Source organism: Clupea harengus, unplaced genomic scaffold (assembly GCF_900700415.2).
Source record: "Clupea harengus unplaced genomic scaffold, Ch_v2.0.2, whole genome shotgun sequence".
Lineage (NCBI taxonomy): Eukaryota > Metazoa > Chordata > Actinopteri > Clupeiformes > Clupeidae > Clupea > Clupea harengus.
Window position 1 is genome coordinate 68,242 of NW_024879598.1, and position 24,598 is coordinate 92,839.

Here is a 24,598-nt window from a genome sequence, read left to right on the forward strand (position 1 = left end):
TCCATGGAGTCCACCATGTTTCTACAGTAGCCCAGAACCAAAACACTGGCTCGAGATGGGGCTTTTCGTGTTTTTATAGCATTTGATGGCCACTGTAAGACTTGCCTACTCTTGTAGAGGGAAGGCTATTTAGTTTGTTGCAATTCAGCAGCCTAAACACTAGATTTACAGAATGTTGAACCTCTGCCACCTGTTTACTGCACAATAATGAATTCAATTTCAAATATCTGTGCTTGCCCCCTCTCTGTCTCAGGCACACGTGTCCGTAGGTGGCAGTGTGTGTGACTATGGGGATGTGGGGGAGTGGAGAAACGCCCCCTACTGTTCCAAACACGCCCCTGACACCTCTGATCACACTGGCTGGGGGGAGCAGGAGGTGAGTTGGGCTTTATACGCTTGGTGGAGTGTCTGTAGCTGTGGGGATGTGGGGGGATGGAGTAGCGCCCCCTAGCTGCTAGGAGGAGCAGGAGGAGTACATCACCACATCACACTGAGCCTGAAATAAAATTAGCCAAGAGTAGTTGGAGGTTCCGTGTTCATTTTGAGTGTTTGAAAACATGTGTACAGGTGTTCCCTTTCAGTCAACTGCCTGATGAAGTAAAACAATAACTAATAACAAACACTCTCATCTGTACAGGACCCTCTGCATAGACACTCCGAAACACCACTCAAAGGAGGTAAGCTGTAGTAAACACCATTTAAAATATATTAACTTCCTTTTACACCTGTTATAACATTTACACATTTACACCTGTAATTACATTTACACATTCATTAAGCAGAGGCTTGAATCCCAAAGCTCCTGGCTGGGTAGAGTACAGACACACTTTGCCATCAGTATTTGTTACTGTTGTGTTACTACTGCCAGCATTTCCTTCTTCATTGAATACATCTGATAGTATATATCAATATATTTTGATGAGCACCTTTGAAATATATGTAAATATTCAAAATTGTATTTTATAGTAAAAAATATATTTACTATTTGTATGTTATATGTGCAGACAGACTTATACTGTATGTGCATATATTTTGATTTGTTTGAATTGTTTTATGTAAAAAAAAATTATAGCAGCAGTTCTTCCAATAATTTCACAAACACATTTTCAATTCAATATTATTTTTTATTCTCATTCATTCTCATTTATTATAATTTAATTTTAAATCTACGCTCATTTCAGCTCATTGTATTTATATAGCGCCAAAACAATAGTCCCAAAGTGCTTCACAGAGCCCAGTGCCTGAACCCAACCAGAACCACAGAGCCCAGTGCCTGAACCCAACCAGAACCACAGCACATAAGAGGGAACCAATCTGGTTGAGGTCAGCCGGGAATAGATAGGAAGGGGGGAAACAAGAGGTACATTTGCACAGCTCTGTACGGGGTAAATGTACACAGCATACATGTGGTAGATGTACATAATATATATATGTATATATACAAACATCATCTGGTATATAGTACATGATGCATACAAAAATTGCTTATTGGGTATACAGTGCGCTCATAGGGTTACTGTCACAAGGGTCAGTAAAGTAGCAACAGCGAAAACATGTCGGTGGTGGCAATTATATATATATATATATATATATACAGCTCCGGAAAAAATTAAGAGACCACTTCAAAATTATCAATTTCTCTGGTTTTGCTATTTATTGGTATGTGTTTGAGTAAAATGAACATTTTTGTTTTATTCTATAAACCACTGACAACATTTCTACCAATTCTCAAATCAAAATATTGTCAGAAAAATGACAACTGGTTAAATTAACAAAAAAGTTGCAGTGTTTCCAGATCTCGAATAATGCAAAGAAAACAAGCTCATATTCATTTTTAAACAACACGATACTAATGTTTTAACTAGCTTCTACTTCTCTAGTGGCCATCTTGCCTCATCAGTCTGGCCCTCCCCCTCAGCTGAATAGGTCAAAGGTCAAAACCACTGTGCCATTGGTCCTCACTGTCCTCTGTCACCATTAGCATCCGTTAGCATCCGTTAGCATCCGTTACCACGTGTGTGGCATAAATGAAGGGTAATGAAGTCTCCAAGGACAGTGTTATGCAATAGGAATATCACTATGATCACCACAGATGATCTAAATATGTGTTTTTGGGCTTCTGTGTCACAAATAATAATAAAATAATAATACATTTTATTTAATGGCACCTTTCATGACGCTCAAGGTCACCTTGCTGGATGCTTTTACAATGTGGGTCCAGCTCTTCTAAATCCTGTTTTTGTTGTTTATATTATATTTTTTATGTGATTTGGGACTCGTCTGTGTCTGTGTGTGTGTGTGTGTGTGTGTGTGTGTGTGTGTGTGTGTGTGTGTGTGTGTGTGTGATTCCAGGCATTGTTGCCATGAAGGAGCCGGTGTGTCTGATTGATAATGGGACAGACGGGCGCTTGCGTGTCCAACAGAGGTCGCTACAGATCCTGGAGCAGATCCAGCAGCCGGTGGTGGTGGTGGCTGTGGTGGGGCTCTACCGCACGGGGAAGTCTTACCTCATGAACCGGCTGGCTGGGACACAAACAGGTTTAAGTGTTGTATTTTTATTTATTTTTAAGATTCCCTAATGCTTCTTCAGAAACTATCAATGTACCTGGATCTTGTCATGGTAGTTGTTACCGTGGTAATTATTACCTTGGTAATTGTGACCCTCTCAGGCTTTGCTTTGGGCAGCACCATCGAGTCCAAGACCAAGGGCATCTGGATGTGGTGTGTGCCTCACCCCAATAAAGCAGGTGGGCATGCATCACTCACGCATACACAAACACACACACACACACACACACACACACACACACACACACACACACAGACACACACTCAAACAAACAAACGCACACACACACACAGAAAATGTTTGTGTGTGTGTTTATCCATTCACAGACACACTCTTATGTCCCTCCTTTCATCAGGTCACACCCTGGTGCTGCTGGACACAGAGGGGCTGGGAGACGTAGAGAAGGTGAGGGCTGTGTGATGCATAGTCTGGAACAAATATGAAATTGTGTGTGTGTGTGTTGTGTTGATTAATCCCTGCCCATGCTATATTGTGTATATAGGGTTGGCAATGACATTCTGTGTCCTTCATATGTTACACTGTGTTCCTATAGCTCAATGCAGGTGTAGTTCTGTGTGTCAACGTCAACAAAGATCAAACATTATTCCCAACAATCCATTTCTGTGGTTTCCAGGGCGATGAGAAACACGACACCTGGATCTTCTGTCTGACTCTCCTACTCAGCAGCACTCTGGTCTACAACAGCTTGGGCACCATCGACAACAATGCCCTGGAAAAACTGCAGTATCCTTTCACACACATACAGACAGATACACACAAACACACACACACACACACACACACACACACACACACACACACACACACACACACACACACACAAACACAGATACACACACAGAAAAATTAACTTCATGTTTGAATATTGTGCCAATGAGAAACAGAACGTCTGCAAAAAATCTCTCAATGAGATGCACCTTTCCTGAACAGCTCCCCCTAAAGGTTTGTTGCTGAACTGACGGAGCACATCAAGGTAAAGTCCAGTGAGCATGACCGGAAGACAGAACTGATGCTGGTTTTCCCCTCCTTCGTGTGGACGGTCAGAGACTTTACTCTGGAGCTGGAGCTGAAGGGCAAACCCATCACTGCCGATGAGTACCTGGAGAACGCCCTGAAGCTGAAACCAGGTGAGAGACACACACACACACACACACACACACACACACACACACACACACATGCACGTGCTAAGACAAACACACACATTGCCCTGTCACTCTCTCCTCATCATTAATGAGAATTGGTTGATTGTGTCTCTAGTCGAAACAGGCTCCTCCCCGGAAGTTCTTAAGCACAATAAGTTGCGGCAGAACCTGAGGGACTTCTTTGCTGTGCGGCGCTGCTTCGTGATGGAACGTCCAGCCAGCGGCAAAGACATGAAACGCATGGAGCAGCTGAGGGACTCTGACCTGGAGTCCAGCTTTGTGCAGCAGGCAAAAGCGTTCTGCAGCTACATCCACCACAGCGCCCAGGTCAAGGCCATGAGAGGAGGCCGGGGGCTGAACGGCAGGAGTGAGTAGAACCTGTCACTACCTGATACCTGATTCCAGCAGCCTTTGGGCTCAAAGGCAGAATTTGAGAGCTTCATTCCTGATTGTCCACATACCACAGGAGTTAATGGAGAAAGAGCTGTCACAAGGGACCAGTAGTCAGTAGAGATGCTGGTCTGGTCTAAGAACCAGTGGAAGGAAGAGATGCTGGTCTAGTCTAAAAACCAGTGGAAGGAAGGGATGCTGGTCTCGGCAGAAGACCAGTAGTCAGTATATAATTGATAAATGTTCTAGTGGATGTATTTCGCTGGTCTGAAGCTGACTAAATGGTCTGTAATGTAATCTCTGTTGCCCTAATGGTCTCTAATGGCATCTCTGTTGTCCTGCAGTGCTGGGCAACCTGGCAGAGACGTATGTGGAGGCGATCCGCAGTGGGAAGGTGCCGTGTCTAGAGAGCGCTGTGGAGTCGCTGGCGGCGATCCAGAACGGCCGGGCCATCACAGAGGCTCTGAAGTTCTACCGGGCGGAGATGGAGCGCAAAGTGAAGTTCCCCACAGAGACTCAGGAGGCGCTGTCTATGATTCACACTGCTGCAGAGAAACTGGCCATCAGCATTTTCATCAATGAATCATTCAATGACCAGGACCACAAATACCAGCAGCAGCTTGTGGTACCATCAGTTTCAGATATACACACACACATACACACACTCACACACTCTCACACAGAAACACACATTTCATTTAACAAACTCAGGCAGAGCATGCTACAGCAGTTATAGGACCAAGCTCTGGGAAGGTTTTTTGAAAAGTTAAATATTTTGCTTTCTGACATAGAAAGAGTAGATAAAAAGAGTATTGCCATGCATCTTGATTTGTTCTTTTTTGCAAATGTGTCCCCGTTTCGGGATGAATATTTACGAAGGTCAAATAAACCCAAAACAAATAAACAGTGTATGCTGTTTGGATCCGAAAAATATCTAAATTAGGAATTGTATTAATGACTTTAATGCCCTGGATCATTCTTGTCCCTCTTTCCACAGACAGACATGGCGAAAGAGTATGGGGAGTTGTGTAAGAAGAATGTAAAAGTGTCTCGTGAGGTGTGCCGGTCAGTCATCTCTCAGGCGTTTGCCTCTCTGGAGAAAGCTCTGAACAACGGCTCCTACATGAGGTCTGGGGGCTATGAAGACTTCCGCTCTGCACTCAACAGAGGAGCTCAACTCTACAGATCAGAAAAACGCAAGGGAGTCATGGTGAGTTCGACTGAGTGTGTTTGTGCGTGTGTGTTGCAACCAATTCATGGTTATTACAAGTTTTATTATGTATCTCTGTGTGTATTTGTGTGTGTGTGTGTGTGTGTGTATGTGTAGTAGGGCTGTCAACGAATATTCTAAATTCGAATATATATTCGAATAGTTGTTAAAAATAGAATTTCGAATGTGAAAATTAATATTCGAATGTAAAAAAAAAAAAAAAAAAAAAAACAGCGGCAGCACTGTCTGCTTTGCGGGTGGGCGCGCGCCTGAGATCAGGGACAGGTCACAGGAGTCTCACTGTCTGGCACAGAGTCACTGCTGACAGTTGACTTGCGAGATGCAGAAAGTGTAGAATCCAGCTTGACCGCAGCAGAGAAAGTGATTGTAACCCCCAAACATCTAAAGAGTGATGTCTGGAAATATTTCGGATTTTGGTCAGTTGATGGTAAACTTGTTGAGCCTACAGCTAAAGTAGTGTACAAGCTATGTAAGCTAAAGTTAGCTTACCATTCAACAACTAGCAACTTGAGGCTACATCTCCACATTTTGGAGATGTAGCCTCAAGTTGCTAGTTGTTGAATGGTAACCTAACTCTAGCTTACACACTACTTTAGCTGTAGGCTCAACAAGTTGCCTCACTGGTGACAGTTGACTTGGTGGTAGATGGCAGAAAGTGCAGAACCCTGCTTGACCGCAGCAGAGAAAGTGATTGTAACCCCCAAAAATCTAAAGAGTGATGTCTGGAAATATTTCGGATTTTGGGCAGTTGATTGTAAACTTGTTGAGCCTACAGATAAAGTAGTGTGTAAGCTATGTAAGGTAGCGTTAGCTTACCATTCAACAACTAGCAACGTGAGGCTACATCTCCAAAATGTGCATCCAAGTGAATACGGCATACTATGTGGAACTTCAGCGAAACAGCCACGTTTGGATACATATTTTGCGCCGTCCGTCACAAGTTCGTTGCCTGCGGCACGACAGGAGGCCTGCACGCAAAAATTGATTTCGTTCATATGCAAGGATATGAGGCCGACCAGTGTGGTGGATGAGATAGGCTTCAGGGAGTTCTGTGAAGCACTGGAACCGAGGTACCGTATCCCTTGTTGTCGTTCATTTAAACCGCTATGTGCAGAGAGCGAGGCGGTGCGGGAGAGGCAGAGAGAGGGAGAAAGAAAGAGTGCGAGTGTGTGCAAGCAAGCTCTGCGGTCTTGGCCATTAGTTAATGTACGTATTTTTGTGTAGGTAATATGTTGTTAAATATGTTTAAACTTAAATAAATTACCTATAAAAGTAGTTATGTCTCGTTGTATTAATTTGTCCTGTTATTGACGTGCCTAATGCGCAACCAGAAATTCGAATATGTTCGAATATATGTGTTTTTTTAAAGCGAATATTCGAACGTCATTTTTGAGCCATTTTGACAGCCCTAATGTGTAGTAGGTAGGTAGTCTTGCTGTTTGGCGTAGGATATGTTTCTTGTACCCATGAGTCACTAAGCTGTATTCAACCTCTGAGAAATGTTTGAATCCTTTCTGTACAGAATATGATTGGTGGATTCAAATAAATAATTTAAATGTATATGTGTGTGTGTGTTGTCAGAGTGAGGAGGTCCTGACAGAGTATCTGGAGGAGAAGAACGTAGTTGGGAAGAGCATCCGTGCTGCTGACTGCTCGCTAACTAAAGCCCAAAAGAAGATGGAAGGTGAGGGGGACGTTTTAAACAGACAGGATTTCAAACATTTTGAAATGTTTTACAGTGAAAGACTTAGTCTGACCTGGCAATTTTGTCCAGTTCTGATTTCCTTTCTTTCTAGGAGCTATAATTGACAGCATACACAAACATGTTTTGTACTCAGCTGTACGTATCCTCCCCCCTGGAGGTGCTCATTAGACGAGCGCAGCATCCGGGGGGTAACATTTGCCCTTTAAGTAAGTGGGAGCAGAACCAGCAGTCACTCTGTAAGCAAGCATAAGTGACTTGAACTTAATGCGAGCAGCTACAGGCAGCAAGTGGAGCTCAATAAGTAGCAGGGTGACGTGTGCCCGTTAGGAGTGCGTTGCAGTAGTCAACGGCACGAAATCACCAAGGTTTGTACCACCAGCTGGGTGGCATACTGGGTTAGGTACGGGGAGACCGAGGCAATGTGGTCTGTGAATATTAGTTGGTCATTCGATAATGACACCTAGATTTCTTGCTGCTATGGAAGAAGCAAGACATAAGGAGTCAATTTTGATATCGATGTTGCTTGCGGTGTTTGGCCTGTTTGGCTGGGAAGACCAACAGTTCCGTTTTAGCCAGATTAACTTGAAGATGGTGATCCTTCATCCATGTGGATATATCAGAGAGACAATCCGAGATCCGTGCCGAGACAGTGGTGTCATCAGGCGGGAAAGACAGATACAGTTGGGTATCATCTGCATAGCAGTGATATGATAGGGCCCAACGAGGTGAGTACCACCTGGTGAGTACATAGCAAAGAGAAGTGGTCCCAACACCGAGCCTTGGGGCACCCCTGTGCTGAGGTGGTGAGGTAAAGACAGCTGACCATGCCATGACACGTTGAACGAGCGCCCAGTGAGGTAAGATTCAAACCAGGAGTGTGCCCTGCCAAAATGCCCATACTTGACAGAATAGACAGAAGGTGCAGTGGTTGACTGTGTCAAAAGCGGCTGATAAGTCTCATGGCCTTAATGAGAATTGGATAAACAGGGAGTGTCTTGCCTCTGTAATCATCACTTCACAGATGTAAATGACTTGGTGGATAAAAACCACTTTCACCTTTTTGTGAATGTTTCCCCAGACTGGATTTAACCTACTGAAGTCACATATTTCTATCTTTCTCTCTCTCTCTTTCTCTCTCTCTCTCTCAGAGGACAAGGTAAGGCGGAAGGAAGCCGAGCAGCAGCAGAAACTTCTGGTACAGCGTAACAGGCTCCAGCAGCAAGCCATGTGGGACCTGGAGAGAAGCAATGAGGAGAACATCAGGCAGTTGGAGGTGAAGATGGAGGGGGAAAGAGTGAGAGCCCAGGCAGAGCTGGAGCGGGTTGTAACCGCTAAACTCAAGGTAGGTCTGAGGGAATGCTAATCATAGCTACATTGAAGGTAACGCATCCATGGAAACAGATTTGGGGCAATGCTATCAGCTAAACTCAAGGTAACTGAGCCAAATGAGCTCAGTTAATGATGACGTCTAAAACATTTATCCAAAGAACACATCTGAGAAAATACTTTTTATATATTCATGTATTTTATATATTTTAGTTTGCATTAAATGTTCAACTGTTCAAAATGTAACCTAATAGGGTCTACCGTTAACTTGAAAAGAATTAGGCCTATTTATTGATTGTTTTTTCATGATTAAAAAAAAACAAAACAAAGAACATCCCCCCCCTCTGTTTTTTTGACAAATCGCACCCTGTTCGTATCTACATAGGGAGTGGTTCCACTTCCATGGAGTCCACCATGTTTCTACAGTAGCCCAGAATAGGGCTGAACGATTAATTGCATTTGCGATTTAATCGCGATATGATAGAACGCGATTTTCTAACCGCAACGTTCGCGATTAAAAAATGTTTTTTTTTTTTTTTTTTTTTTAAGATGGTAAATTTTGCACACAGTGTTTAAAAAGTGCATGCCTAGTGTTTATACTTAAAATTACTTTTTTTAAATTACTTAAATGCACAGTGGCAAAGCCACCTATTTGTTGTTCTTGTTTCTGTAATAAAACAGTTAAATAAAAATGTAAAATGTGGGAAAGAATATTTTACACTAAATGTATCTAATATTGTGTTGGTCATATTTAAATCATTCATTCCATTTTGTTGGGGAAAAAAAGAGGATACAAAAAAAAATCGCATATTAAATCGCAATCGCAATATTTTGGTAAAAAATCGCAATTAGATTATTTTCCCAAATCGTTCAGCCCTAGCCCAGAACCAAAACACTGGCTCGAGATGGGGCTTTTCGTGTTTTTATAGCATTTGATGGCCACTGTAGGTACTTGCCCACTCTTGTAGAGGGAAGGCTATTCAGCTTGTTGCAATTCAGCAAACTAAACACTAGATGCCATTTAAGTGTGTGGTGTTTGAGATCAGTGTGTTATGTTTGGAGACGTGTGTTTACGTTTTTCCATCTTGTGTGTGTTGTTTCAGGAGCAGCGGGAGCTACTGGATTGTGGCTTTAAGAGGCGTGCTCAGGACATGGAGGAGGACATCAGAAAGCTACAGACAGATCAGAAGAAAGCGCAGGAGAAGAAGAAGAGCCCGTCCTTCTGGGGAAAGGTGGCCGGTTTTTTTGGCTTCTAGCACTGGGCCAGAAGAAAGGTGGTCCTGGCTGGAGAAGATTATCTTGATTGTAAGGAAAAGCTGGTAGTAAAAAAATGCATAACCAGAGATGAATTAGATGGGTAAAGTAAGTTTTCTTGCACAGCCTGCAGCAATTACGTAGGGGTTACAAATGTAAAGGCCATTGTATGAGGCCATATTACCCACAGTTCAAACTTTACCTCTTATACACACCTATATTGTATTGAAATATGTTTTTGACATTTAATATTTGATTTCCCATACCTTTTACCTTTTTTTAGGTTGTATTATTTATTCTACTAATCATGTAGTCCATATACACTAGCTAGTTAGCTCCTGTTAGCAGACATTAACCATGTTGAATGTGATATCACTGAAAGTCCTCACAAAAACAAATATTTCCACTGGACTATTATCAGTGTCAAATATTACATCATGAAATAATGCAACCCTCCTTTAATAATATGGGTGTTATAAATATTTTTATTTTAATGTAGACATCATTGGTTGATTACATATGTCTTATATCTAAATACCAGTTACACATTCTGAAATTGTTCCTAAACTGTAAAAATGATTAAAAAAAAAAAAAATGTGCTCTCTCATGTTTGTTTCCTCTAGTTTTATTCTAACTTTCTCCGCACTTCTCCATAAAAGTGTTGACACAGGCCTGACACAGCTCCTGGATTAAATTGATGACATCAGAATACTTCTTTTCAACTCTGCCAGTTTTCCAGTGTCACATGTCATCTGCAATGGTGCAGATGTTTTCCAGTTGATTAGGTAGGAGAGTTCCTGGAAAAGGATCTTGACTGCTGTCTTCATGTAATCAGGAACTGTGGCCGTGTGAATGTGGATCTGATCCATATTCTTGTGGGCCTCGTTGAATGCGTGCCAGCTTGAGTTACAGAGTCTGGGGACTTTATGTACTTGAAGCCGGTTGGTGGGGGGGGTTCTTGATGATGAAGAAGTCAGTACCTGAGGAGATGAAGACGAGCTCCCCCATGATGGCAATAGATGGCGTGGTGGAGAGATCTTCGCAATGTTTATGTCCATTGCTTATGTCCAAAAGTCAGGTGCTATAGGACAATTTGACACATCATACTTCTTCTTATGAATGGAAAGACCCTTTACAGAATGATGGCAAAGAGACAGGTTGCATATTCATGAAGGGATGGAACTATGGGGTAACACCCCTTATACTCAGAGTAATCCTTCAAAAATATATGGTATAAAAATGACTCAGTATCTACACAAGCTCCACAGTAGTAACTGACCAAGCTTTTTGAATGACAGTGTCTGTTACGACCCCTGGTGGCTCGGAGTAGAAGCTTTTTGAATGATATTGTCACACCTGCACTGAGCCCTACTCCTGCCACGCCCCCTCCTGATTCAACTCACCTGCCTCCGTCACATTCCCAGTCCCCGAATTATAATCACGAACACCTGTCACTCCCTCCACCACACTATTTAAACTCCTCACTCCCCTCACTTGTTGTCTGGCCTCATCCTGTATGGACTGGAGAAGTCTGTTTCTAGCATGAAGTCCGTGACAGACAGTTGGCATGGTTGAAAACTGACCCTATAGTTAGTAGATAGTGATTTCAGAATATGATAATGAGGCAAAAATCTGCAACGGGAACACATTTTCCATAGATAACAGATAACAGACGAATTGAGTGGGACAAAGTCATTAAGCTACTATCTGATGTCATTTTGAAGGGGACCACTCAAGGAAAGTAGTAGTACACGTTTTATACATGAGGAATGAGTGTAGCTGCCATGGCAACTGTGCAACAGTACTGGGTGCATGCCCTTCTTGTGGCAGACTGACATGGACCCTAGTGAGTAGCAATCTGCAACAGGCCACATATCTCAGTGAAAGTCAGCTTGATCAACGGTCTCAAACCCATTCTAATAGTACTGCAATCTGCAATCCTTCATATCTAAATACCCTCTTATCTACATCACATGGTGTGATTTTATTGGGGTTGAACTGGACAGCCTCAGGTTTGTGGGTGGGTGGGTGTTAAGGTAAAATTAACATTGCCTTAAAAAACTGCAAGTCCCACAATGCACCACTAGCAGGCCAGTGCAGCCTGCTCATTATTTTAAGTGGGAGCACCTGTGAAGGAGAGCTCTCAGCAAACATTTCAGCAGAGAGAGAGGCAAACGAAGGATCTACTCGTGGTACAACCAAAGAAGCCACTGGTACTGTTGCTTATTTTGTTTCTTATTGTGATTATTTGTTGTTGGAAGTGCTGCTATAGACATTGATGGTTGATGATAGGATGAACCGTTTGATTTGTATTATAATAACAACCAAGCAGCACACAGCATACAGGCAGCATGATATCAGTTTGCTGCATGCATTTGAGTTTGGCTTTTTGTGTTAGTTGTAATCTTGGTACTTGGTACTGATTGTTTGAAATGTATTTGACTTTTTTGTATAACTTGTGTTTTTAAGGTTTTCAACCTAATACACCAACCAGTCAACAAATAAAAATTAAGCTGTGTTGGAAAGAGTTGTCCCGTGCGTCCTTTGGGGTTCATGTACCAGGCCATTTCAAGTTGGGCCAGAGAGTTAAAGAAAACACCTAGGAACTTGACAGTGGGTGGCACGGCAGGGCTTTACAGGAAAGGAGGAGAGGCAGCTCTGCTTTCACATCCTGGGGAGATAATCAGCCTTTCTCTCAAACTGTGAAACTGGCATTTTTTTGGGCAATTTTCGCCTAGAATTGCATACCCAAATTCCAAGGCCTATTTTGTAAGTCTCGCCATAGGATGATAGCAGGTTGCAGAAGTCATGTTACAGATAACCCCTCAAAATATAAAGAATTACCACTTACAGACCATACATGATATCTTAAATGTCTGAAAGATTATTTTTCCCATTTGGATCTATTTTACTTGGATGCAAATGAGAAATTGAATTGTAGGGGTGGCTGGTTGCAGAAGCCATGTTACAGATAACCCCTCAACATATAAAGAAATTACCACTTACCACTTAATCTTGGCATTTTCTGTCTGTTCTGTAGGAGTTCTGTCTCTGGCCATCCCACATTTATGGTGTTCCATTCCAACTAGTCTAGAGGTGAATGATGTTGGTCGTGATCAAGATTGGGTCATCCTGGGGAGGTTTCATTTTCAGTAGATGATCTAGAAATGTCCATTGTTGCTTTTCCATCACCCTACCTTGAGTTGAGTCAAAGCTTAACCACGCACGCACGCACGCACACACACACAGTACCCACACACACAGTGTATAGCCAGAACAATGTCTTCCAGTCAAGACAAAGCTGATAATGAATCTGCAAATGAAAATATAGTATTAAGTAAAATAAATTAAACCCAGCAAAATTAACATATTTGACGAAGATTAAATGAATTCATTCATTCATTTGTTCAATAGTAGAGATTACTGGCTGTTGCTACACATAGTCTACTGTGAAATATGTTATGGCTTCATGGGATATTTTATAATAATATGACTGCAATTCCTACTAAATATGAAAGTTATTTAGATGCGGGCATGTTTGTGTTTCTCATCCCAACATGTACAGGTGCCGTGTCAAATGCTCTGCTTCCTTACATTACTGATGTGTTCCTTCATGTCTCTGTCTGGCAGCAAAGGACCCCTCCTTTCACCTGACACATCCACACAGGACCCCTCCTTTCCCCTAAAACATCCACACAGGACCCCTCCTTTCCCCTGACACATCCACACAGGACCCCTCCTTTCACCTGACACATCCACCCAGTCTGATGGTCCATGCACACCTCAATACTCTGTCAATCAGAGGATGAGCTTGTCACATTTCATAGCGCGGTGGGAATTGTAGCAATTCTTTTTAACTTTGGAACTGGTTGGATAATTGTCTTCCAGGCACAGTACAGTCCTTTAACAATGTGTCTTACTTGTTGTCAACACGTAGACAACACGTTGACAATACGTTCACAAGTTCAAGTATTTTATTGTCAGATGCACAGAACAACACAGAGTCAGACTGGGCACTGAAATTCTTATGAAAAGACACCGCACAACATCCTAGCATAACATAACATATAAATAACGTGTGATCTCATTAGTGTCTCTTGAAAATTATTTTTTTATCACTTTGTCTTGGCTTATATGAACATACAAATCTAACAGGATGACACTGATTCATGCTTTACTAAGGTGTACATTGTCACATCGATTACAGACTTATTAGTAGCATCTGTAAATAAACTATAAGGAAGTAACAAAGGAGTGTATCGCCAGCTAAACATTACCTAACACCAATGACAGCTAACTTTGGTTACTTGCTAATCGCAACCAAACTGATATAACATGATTATCTAGAGACTCATATATTGATCCCAACATCTAGACTACAGTGTCAGAAGATTCTTAGATTACTGATGTCTTACTTCATGATTCTCAACTGTCTGACCGACTCATTTCACAAAGGTACACAAGGTTGTCAGCTGTGTTGTGTTTCTTACAGACTTGGTATCTTAGAGCACATTACACTCAAGAAATTAAAAAACCATATAAGAATATATACTGCATAATTCATTATAACGCGTTATTTATCTGCAAATATTAGATTGAAAACATGACTACTTTTTTGTATTTTTAAGCATACTATGTAATTCACTTCTCTAACCCTTTGTAGTTTATGGAAAATGTGGTGTAATAAAATAATTTGAATCAGAAGAGATTCTCTAGTTCTTCTTCGCCAAATCCCCCATCTTCAAACCCGGCCTGAACTATTTCCTTGATTCTCTCAGTCTCCTGGGGCTGAGCAGCTGGCAGAATGGCTTTCAGCTCGCCCTCTATTTTTGCCATCCTGGCATCGGTTTTCCTCTCAAATTCTTTCTTGTTCTTCAGGACCAGCTGAAGGATGCTGCCCTGAGCTGCCTGGCAGGTCTCCTGCAGGTTCAGACGCTCTTGAAGGAACTCTGGTTTGCTCTTATCCATGGCCATGAGCTTGCCCAGACTGCTGACTTTGTCCATCAGGTACTTGTTGGACACGTCGGTGTAGGTCCCTGAGATCATATGGACCAGGCTGGCGATGTTGGAGGCTTGATAGGCCTGGTTGTACAGGAGGTCTTTTGCAAAGAGCTTGCTGTTGTAAGAAAGTTTCTTTGAGTCATCAGCTGTTGTGACAAAATTGTGCAGTGTCTTGCTGAGGCTGGTTTTCACGAGGGTGGAGACCATCTGGAAGAAGCGCACCATCTTCTCCCACTGTATCTTGACTCTGCCCATGGCATCGAGACCCTTGACCAGCATTTTGATGGTGGTGTCAAAGTCAATCTCTTTGATCTTGCAGTTCTGCATTTCAACCAGGATATCAGTCATCTCCTTCTGATTCTTCTCCATGTTCTCCACACACTTCTCATACGAGTCCCGTGTTTGTTTGAGTTGTTCTCTGGTCTGCTCGATGCGGAAACGGGCATTCTCAGATGCTCTCTGACCGGCAGACTGCCGTCCTGAGCTGTTGTTCTCTGCTTTGGACATCATGGGTGGTTTGGGGGTAAGAGCAGGACAACCTGATGTGGCCTTACTATTACAGTCAAATTCGAGGGCATCATCATTCAGCTCCTGCAAGTTCTTTATGAGCTGTTTCGTTTTTTTCTCATCCCACTTCTGATCTGGCTGATACGTTGCCAGCTGTCTACAGATGGTGATGCCCCTGTTACAAAGTGACACAGCTTTCTTCTTTAGTTCGCACTGGGGCATCCTCTTCAAGTCCTCAGACATCCTTTGGAATAGAGACTCGGTCCATGTAGTCTTTGTACATTTATTTTTCTGATCATAGAGATTGTGCCAGTCTATTTTACCGTCATTGACAAATTGTTTGAGGGTAGCTATAATGGAAATAATCTCTCCAGACTTGCTGCAGATTGTCATTTGTGAGACCATATCTACGGCCACCTCTTGTGGTTTGATGTTGTGGTATGTTGTTGAGACGGTCTCTACTGCACTGCAGGCTAATCTCACTGGAGCAGTTATTAAAGCAGTGACTCCACTGACCATTCCTGTCACGGTCTCTGTGATTCCTCCGACGAAATCCATCCCAATCATTTCCCACCCAGAGGGAAGGGTATCCATTGATTTCTTGTACTCATCTTGTGCATCTTCCAATTGCTTTGACATGTTCTCCATTGCTTTCTTGGACCGTTCATTCAGCAATTTGGCACTCTTCTCTCTCATTTCATTTTCCTTCAGTTTCATCTTAACTTTCTCCAGCTCTTCTCCATGAAAGTGTTCAGCATTGACACAGGCCTCCAACAGCTCCTGGATTAAATTGATGACGATAGAATATTTATTTTCAACACCTTCTGCCAGTGTCACGCACTCATCTGCAATGGTACGGATGTTTTCCAGTTGATTAGGCAGGAGAGTTTCAATAACTTCATCATTGCCCTGGAAAAGGATCTTGACTGCTGCCTTCATGTAATCAGGAACTGTGGCCGTGTGAATGCGGATCTGATCCATATTCTTGTGGGCCTCGTTGAATGCGTGCCAGCCTGAGTTACAGATTTGCATAAGACAGGCCCTGAAGGAGTCTGGGTACTTTATGTACTTGAAGCCCTTTGGTGGGGGGTTCTTGTTGATGGAGAAGTCAGTACCTGAGGAGATGAAGACCAGCTCCCCCATGATGGCAATAGAGAGGGGAGCAGGGGTCAGGTACTCCTCCCAGTTTGCATTGGGCTGCATCAGCATCTGGGTGGTTTCCCGCATCTCTGCTGCAGAGGTGAGACTCTGAGTGGTCTTCGCAATTTGCGCATCCATGTTAAGTACTGTTCAACAAAGAAGAAACAGAAGATGTCATTGAAATTGCTAATATTTATACTGTCAAACTGTTTGTCCTAACCCTCTAGATTGCCGTCAGATTCAGGCAATTTGGTGATTCTGCCATGCTCTGATTATTCAAATTTTTTAAGTTAAGAGCCTGTTCGCTGTTGATTGAAAGGTGCTAACACAGAGGCCTAAAAAAGATTTTGGGCTTTTGAGAAAACATTGGGGCTTGAGCCCCAGAAGCCACCTGCCAATCCAGAGTATAGACTCAGTACGAAACATGTCAAATTAATATACCTGTCAAGTCTCACGTTTTATCCATGAGAGACTCAATATTTCAATATTCCTCATGTCTCACATACACAACACTGAATCTCACTAAATCTCACAGTTTTTTTTACTCCCAATAGCATAGAATAGTAATTACAAGTCAAATAGACTGATGCGCGGTACGAGTGAGAGGCTGCCGTGTTCGCAATAAGAATATGATAAATAATTCGCATTTTGTTTAGTTCTCTTAAAACGCATGACGCATGTAGCTAAATGCACACCTACACACAACCAACAGTAATCTCAAGTAAAATAGCCTACATCTATGCAAACGGCAACAGTGGGGTATATGTAATTAAAAACATTGTTAATTACATAGGAAACTGTGGTGGAAAATATGTGAACAGCAATTAACAATCAGTATAATCACCAGTATAAGTAGAACACTAACAATCAGCATAACAACTAGGATATTCATAATAACAAGCTTTTAAAACTACTCTATAAAATAAGTTAAAATGCTCATTCTATGCTCAAAGATAAGGCCAGGCACAGTGTGAGTAGTGGGGATCCACTATATACAGGCCTGAAGGCCGGAGAGGGGGAAAGAGAGAGAAAAGAGAGGGGGAAAGAGAGAGAAAAGAGGCTTCTGAGAAACGCAGCCAAGGCCTCCTGACAGAAACCAAACTCAAAGGCAGAAAGTAAACAGGAGGCTCACAGCTCAAACGCATTAGAGCAGTGGTTCTCAAAGTGGGGGGCGCGCCCCCCTGGGGGGGCGCGAACACTCTCCAGGGGGGGCGCGATGTCACAGACGGAGAAAAAAATGAACTACCGCCGACCTGTCACTGGTTAGTGAAAGCTCCCTCAGTGGCGAAATGCAAGGGGCTGGACTGACCCAAACAAATCAAATACGGTTTTGCTCCTGATCCACCAATCAAAACGGAGTTTTATCATTTGAACGCGAGTTGCACATAAGTTTCCGAGTATAAAAAAAAAACCGCAGGCATTGGTAAGCGCTCACCCTGAGACGACACTCTGCAGAGTTTGTTCAATTTCTCTTGTTTCCTGTATCATTCAGATATTCATTGCTTTATAAACAGTCTTTTAAAAGATTCACTCCTTCCTTAGTAATACCTTACTGCGCTTGCAGTGGGTCTATTCGTAGCCTATTCTAAGGATTAATTTGCTCCAGTCTTTTGAAAAAGCTCGTAGCCCGAGAGCTAGCCTAGCTAGCTACCTTCTTCCAACTGCAGCTAGCCCTTTTCTCCTTAACACCTACCTTTACATTTTTGTATCATCCACCGTGTTGCAACAAATAAAACACCAGCACTTGAATACTATTTTTTGCTGTCCCTGTCTACATTGTGTACAGTTAGTTTTGTTAGGAATCATTGCCTAGCACAGCCTTATCCATATCCATTATTCGTGTCGTTCACACCCACACACGACGTTGAAATTAGAACTTTATTAACTTCACACACACTGTATCAGCAAACAAACACAACTATGGACACGTTTCTGATTCGTAAAAGTCAGAAAGAGAAGCCTGTGGACTTCTTTAAACATGAACGTGATGGCCTCCAGCAACAACGAACCACCATCTCCAAGCAGTGTATGCAGGCATCTTATGTAGTTGCTCATAGAATCGCTAAGCTTGGCCGACCCCATACAATTTCCGAAACACTGATTTTGCCGGCCGCGCAAGACGTGTAGAATAGGAGCTAAACTCAGCGCAATACCTATGTCAAATGACACTGTATCACGCCGAATATCAGAAATCAGTTTGGGTCCTATTTCAAAGAGGACTACCGTTCATTCGCCTAAGTTCGAGATCCATTTCTCTGCTCAGCAGACGAGCTGTCAATAGACATGAAAGAGCAGCTGAAGAGTGACAGTAGACTTAAGCATCTCCCCTATTTCGTCATTCTGGATAGCAATGATCAGCTTTGCGACATAGCCTTAAAAATGCCCCTCCTTTTCGCGTCGACATATTTGTGCCAGGCAGGCTTTTCAAGACTGACTGCGCTCAAAACTAAATACCGCAACCGCGCACAGATCGAGGATGACCTGAGGATATGTTTGTCAAACATTGCCCCAAGATTTGAGGACCTTTGCAGTGCAAAGCAGGCTTATGTCTCACATTGACAGACCTGTAGGATTTTTTTGTAAAGATCACAAGAGGCCCATAATAATAACAGTATCCAAATGATAGCAATAATAACACTAATTATTATTATGATAATAATACAATAATAATAATTGGTCGATAATCATTAATTATAATAATAATAACATAATGATGGTGATAATAATGAATAGCCTACTAATAGGCCTACTATTACTGATAATAATAATAACAATAATAATAATAATAATAAATAGTTATAATAATTATCTGTATGGGCCTAACAATAGCCTAACCTTGACATGTCAGGCCTATCAATAACAATATGCTATCTATCTATCTATCTATATATGGTGGTGTAGTTGAGGGCGGTGGCGGCGGGCCGCGCGCTGGGGGGGCCCCAACTACCCCTAACCAGCTTTGGGGGGGCCCAGCTTGCAAAAGTTTGAGAACCCCTGGTGTAGGAGGTAGAGAAGTCGTATTGTAATCAAAAGGTTGCTAGTTCGATGCCCTGTTGAGCTGTTTTATAACTTATTTTGAGCATCAAGTTCTCTTGAACTTTGGACATTATTTGTCTGTGAATAGATATTTCGTGTTAGTACATTTAATGCTGTTTAGATAATTCTAAAATGACTTCGAATTTCTGTTTGTAAATGTGATAAGAGAATTCGGTATTTAGCAGTTTATGCTAGCTCTCCTGAAAGCAATTTTTTCATGTCCCCCCCCCGGAATTACACTCTGAAATTTGACCATGTATTGTCCCCCCCTACAATGAAATGGGATCTCCGCCCCTGCACACACACACACACACACACACACACACACACACACACACACACACAGACAGATACACAGACACACACAGATTCCAAACATTCCCACCATCTTTGCACAGAGAAGAAGAAAAACAACAGGCCAACTATAAAGAGCAGTAGGCAAATAAAGAGTTTTGCTGGGAGCAGAGTGAGCTACTGCCGAACCTTAAATAAATGTTTTCCCTAGAGAGAGAGAGAGAGAGAGAAGGGCAGAGAGAGAGATGGAGAGAGAGAAAGAGAAGGGCAGAGAGAGGGAGAGAGAGATGGAGAGAAAAAAAGAAGGGCAGAGTGAGAGAGGGAGGGAGAGAGAGATGGAGGGAGAGAGAGATGGGGAGAGAAGAGTGTTTTCCTGGAAAGAGTTGCACTTTTCTCTGCAACAATATGTTGAAAAATACTGGCATCGCGGAAATCTGATGGTCCCATGAGCAATTATTTTCGGCCAAAGCCGAACTGTATGTTAAGATGGAACGGAAAACAAAACGATTTTCTTTCTTGTCACGCATGTAATCTTAATATTTACCCACTAATGCCAATCTCCCTTTTAAGGAATTTCTCCAGAGCTCAGTTCCGTCCTGAACGATATTAAATTATCTCAAGATAAAATACTTACGTAAGGTGCCAGCTGGTTTGTCACTTGAGGCTCACTCTGACTGTCGACCAGGAGTCTGTCGAGATTGTGAAGAGAGCGTCGCTGCTTTTATGCTGGAAAACTGAAACTGAAACTGAATGCCGCTTTCCTAAAACTCTCTGACTTGCGAGAAACGTTAAAGGGCAGGGTTAAATATTGGCCTCAACGTTTCTCGGAAGTCAGGCAGTTTTAGGAAAGCAGGAATGCGTTGATCCGTTAAGGGCGACGGATCACCATTCACTTTGAATGGGGTGACATCATCCTTTGCCGAACTGAACGGAGCCACAATTCAGTTCGGCAAAGGATGACAACACCGTCGCCCTTAACGGATCAACGCATTCGGACGCAACCGTGTGAATGGGGTCTAATGGGGTCTTGCGAGTTATAATTTTTCTGCAATACCGCTCTCGGCCTCTACGCAACTCGGCGCACACACATTGTACTTGCTTAAAACACACAGCTGTCACGCGGCTATTACCGGACCAATATCTTTCAAACTCGGTGATATTATTCACAACTCATTTGTCCTTCATTCTATCAAATATGATTAAACGGCATATGCACCCGTGAGGCAAGGGAGTAGAGTTTTGTTCAGTTATCTCTCTAGACTGATTACTGACCAACCTTCCACCTTTGAATAATGTAACTTATAAACACTTAGTTTTAAAGCCCTGTGGCCGTCATTAAAATATGTGTCAATAAACGAACTCCTCCATTGTGTGAAGCAGACAAGTTGACTTTACTACTTATTAAGATGTTTTAAATATGGAATGCTTTATGTCTCTCAATTTGCCAAGATGCTGATTATGGATTATCCGTGTGCTCTGCCCTGCTATTGTTTCTAACAATACAATATTTCTTTGTTTGAGTGTGGTTGTTTAGTGCGATGGGGGTATATTATCGTTACTGTCTATAAAGGAAGACATTGCAACAGGAAAATCTCCTGCTCATCTCCATTTGCCCCCACCTGTCACGTCTCTGCGACCCACCAGTTGGGCTCTCCCCACACTTCGAGAAACGCTGTGGTAGGGGGAAATTGACAGGGTGGTTGCAATAATAATAAAAAAAATATTATTATTTTAGTAATTGATACACATGAAGTTTAGTTTAAGGCAAAGGGTAGTGATGGATAAAGTTTTCTATAAAAAACAAGTGAAGTCTTTCATTCTCACTTTCCACTCTAAAACTATGAACTGAACTGAACTATGAACTGGTTCAGAATTTAAATGGTGAACTATGAACGTGAACTATTCATGTTTACTTGTTTGAACTGAACTTTGAACTGGTTCATGAGAGGTGTGAACTTGTACAACACTGTCAGCTTGTCGGTCTTGACGTTCAGATGCTGTGCCTAAACTAGCTATAGCCTACCATCTTCTCGTCACATGATAAAATAGAGACTTGACATTGGACCACAACATACATATTACCCAGCAATCATCATTGCAAATCTGAATATGACAAAAATACCAAAGAAAATAAGAACGTATTCATTTCAGGGAATCGTTTTTTAATAGTTTTAATATTGTATATAAGAAAAGCATATAATTTTGTTATAGAGTGCTACTATTTTCCCCACAAATAATACCTACCATGATAGAGATAAGTTTGCCCTTTCAGGTGATTATAAACCATTAGACACACTTTTGAATCTAATATCATGTGACTACACCTGCTGCACTTATTGTCTGACAAGTGACAGCTGGTAGATGGGGGCACACGAGAGGTGGGAGATAAACAATGAAGATTTCTAACTTACAAAGACGTAACAAAGCAACGTGTTTTCGACAAAAAACCGCTTCTCCACCTACTGTTCTGGCGGTGAATTGTTTTCAGCCCCCCCAGCCTTTGGAGAACCATAAAGGCAACAGAAATGCTAATTAATCCGTCCTATCCGGCGGCACGCCCATCCGTAACGGAGTCTGAGTACCATACTGGCACCTTTAAGTCTCAAATGACAGACCAGCTGGCAACACACGTTGAACGCTGCTTTCCTAAAACTGCCTGACTTCCGAGAAACGTTGAGGGCATTATTTATCTTGGGCGCCTTTCCTGCGTGACTTGAAAGAAATGAGGAGGGGTGGGAGCAGTGCTCTAATTTGGCACTTTGAGATTCTTCTGAATGAAGAGTGCATTACAAATAAAATGAATTATTATTATTATTATTTTTAACTCAGGAGGTCCCGGAAGACAGAGACAGTGTATGCCTACCACTGCAGAAAGCACATTCTAAAGCGCGTAACGTGTCCCCTTCACGGTCCTCAATCTGTCCGTTCTGTGTTGGTGCTCAAATAAGCTATGGTGTTTGTATACAGTCCTAGATATGTAAATGAGAAACAAAGCAGCTTGGAAAAAGCCAAACACTGTACAATTGCTAAGGGCAGCCTTAACATGGCTGATGATCTTGTCTTGGACGTTCTTGGAAGTCACACAGGAAAGCCGCCCAAGAGAAATAATGCACTTCAACGTTTCACGGAAGTCAGACAGTTTTAGGAAAGCGGCATTCAGTTTCAATTTCAGTTTTCCAGCATAAAAGCAGCGACGCTCTCTCCACAATCTCGACAGACTCCTAGTCGACAGTCAGAGTGAGCCTCAAGTGACAAACCAGCTGGCACCATACGTAAGTATTTTATCTTGAGATAATTGAATATCGAAATTCCTTAAAAGGGAGATTGGCATTAGTGGGTAAATATTAAGATTACATGCGTGACATGAAAATCGTTTTGTTTTCTTTTTAAATTTTATATGGCCTATATGGTTCTGCTCCCACCTACCTAAATGCTCTTGTAAGGGCAAATGTTACACCCAGGATGCTGCGATCTTCTAGTGAGCGTCGTTTGGCACTGCCGTCTGTGCAAGCACGGCAATCCAAACTATTCTCATTTGTAGTTCCACGTTGGTGGAATGAACTACCCAGCACTACCAGAGCAGGGGCGTCCCTCTCTACCTTTAAGAAGCTTTTGAAGACCCAACTCTTCAGAGAGCACTTCCCGTCCTAACTGGCACTTCGACTAGTGCGTAACTTGCAATTACAGCAGTTACATTTCTGCTCCTCTTTTTTTTCTTTTTATTTCATTTTGTTATATTTCTTATGTAAGTAGTATTTATTTATTGTTACACCAGGTTCTATTGCTCGTAGCTTGACTATTCTCTCCCTTGTACGTCGCTTTGGACAAAAGCGTCTGCTAAATGACTAAATGTCTATATGTATGTCTTTTGTTCCTAAAGTGTACTTTGAAAATACTTTTTCTTAAGGTCATGTCATGGCAATAATGCAAGTGTTAATGAACCGAGAAAGACAGAATGGAACCTTAACTTGACAGACAGTTCACCGTAGGCTTATTATTGGTGTATTGGTATTATTACGGGCTATCTACCCTGGGTTGCTATATTGTCACGGCAGTAAACGGGTGTTTGGCATCAACATGATTCGATACATTGTATAATACCCACGCTCAATGATTTCCCTTGATGTTTCTTCATGAAATTGCTAAAAAGGCTATATCGGGTTTTTTTTCACGGGGGCTTCTCATCTGGGTGCGCGCCTCTTCCAACTTTGTGTGCACTGTGCAGCGCTTGATTACTGCCCCCTCCTTCGGACGCTGCAAGTCAAATTCCACTCTGTTGCACAGTTTGTCTGTTGTTTTGGTATGATCACCTCCGTTTTTAGGGCGAAAGCACTCTTTAAGGGGCTACGTTGAAAATATTGGGGGCTATAGCAATAAAGACTTATGTTATGCACTGGTAACATCTATAAAATGTTAAGGGTTGGTGAAAATGAAAGAACTAAAGAAGTATAAATGAGTAAATACAAAAATGTTGTGAAAACGGATGGCAAAACGGTGGTCTGTTTGTCTGTAACTCACCAGTGCACCGTCAGAAAATGATGAGCAAAAGGGCAGCTCCCCCAGTGGTACTGATTGATAGAGCAGTAAACCTTTGTGTTTATATCATGTTTATATCCTGTACAATGTTGTTTAATTGTGTTTATTCGTGAGCCAAACCGGTGCATATCCAAATAGTCTCCCATCCCATATGGCCACTTATCACTCATTTGACCCACATCAGTTAGCATACAGAGCAGGTCCACGGAAGAGACCATAGCCCTTCACACTGCACTGAGCCACCTTGAACTCCAGGAACCTATGTAAGAATGCTCTTCATAGACTACAGCTCAGCATTCGACACTATCATCCCAGACATACTAGTCAGCAACTTAGCTGCACTAGGCCTCCCCTTCCCCCCGCCCCCTCATCTGCACCTGGATAAAGGCTATGACTTACTCATAAACCGCCCACAAACTGTTAAACTCGGCCCCCACCTCTCC

At 42.3% G+C, this 24,598-nt stretch overlaps 2 protein-coding genes across 2 annotated transcripts; one reads left to right on the forward strand and one right to left on the reverse strand.

Moving 5' to 3' along the window:
* Positions 1-269: 269 nt before the first annotated feature.
* LOC122129148 (guanylate-binding protein 1-like) lies at positions 270-11,373 on the forward strand. The gene is made up of 13 exons (XM_042704193.1): positions 270-376; positions 638-677; positions 2,353-2,538; positions 2,670-2,747; positions 2,925-2,974; positions 3,204-3,313; positions 3,533-3,717; positions 3,851-4,102; positions 4,470-4,750; positions 5,123-5,335; positions 6,938-7,040; positions 8,210-8,403; positions 9,491-11,373. The coding sequence occupies exons 3-13, from the start codon at positions 2,364-2,366 to the stop codon at positions 9,641-9,643; spliced, it is 1,794 nt and encodes a 597-aa protein (XP_042560127.1). The 5' UTR covers positions 270-376; positions 638-677; positions 2,353-2,363; the 3' UTR covers positions 9,644-11,373.
* A 2,224-nt stretch (positions 11,374-13,597) lies between these two features.
* On the reverse strand, positions 13,598-20,482 carry LOC122129147. The gene is made up of 2 exons (XM_042704192.1): positions 20,254-20,482; positions 13,598-16,435 (listed from the first exon to the last, which is right to left on the reverse strand). The coding sequence occupies exon 2, from the start codon at positions 16,425-16,427 to the stop codon at positions 14,340-14,342; it is 2,088 nt and encodes a 695-aa protein (XP_042560126.1). The 5' UTR covers positions 16,428-16,435; positions 20,254-20,482; the 3' UTR covers positions 13,598-14,339.
* Between the last annotated feature and the right edge of the window lie 4,116 nt (positions 20,483-24,598).

Bases quoted from the DNA above. Each gene is read 5' to 3' on its own strand.
- LOC122129148 (XM_042704193.1), top strand. From the start codon at position 2,364: ATGAAGGAGCCGGTGTGTCTGATTGATAATGGGACAGACGGGCGCTTG. The intron at 2,748-2,924 runs GTGGGCATGCAT...TCCTTTCATCAG, and splicing joins GCCTCACCCCAATAAAGCAG to GTCACACCCTGGTGCTGCTG. The intron at 8,404-9,490 runs GTAGGTCTGAGG...GTGTTGTTTCAG, and splicing joins TTGTAACCGCTAAACTCAAG to GAGCAGCGGGAGCTACTGGA.
- LOC122129147 (XM_042704192.1), bottom strand. From the start codon at position 16,427: ATGGATGCGCAAATTGCGAAGACCACTCAGAGTCTCACCTCTGCAGCA.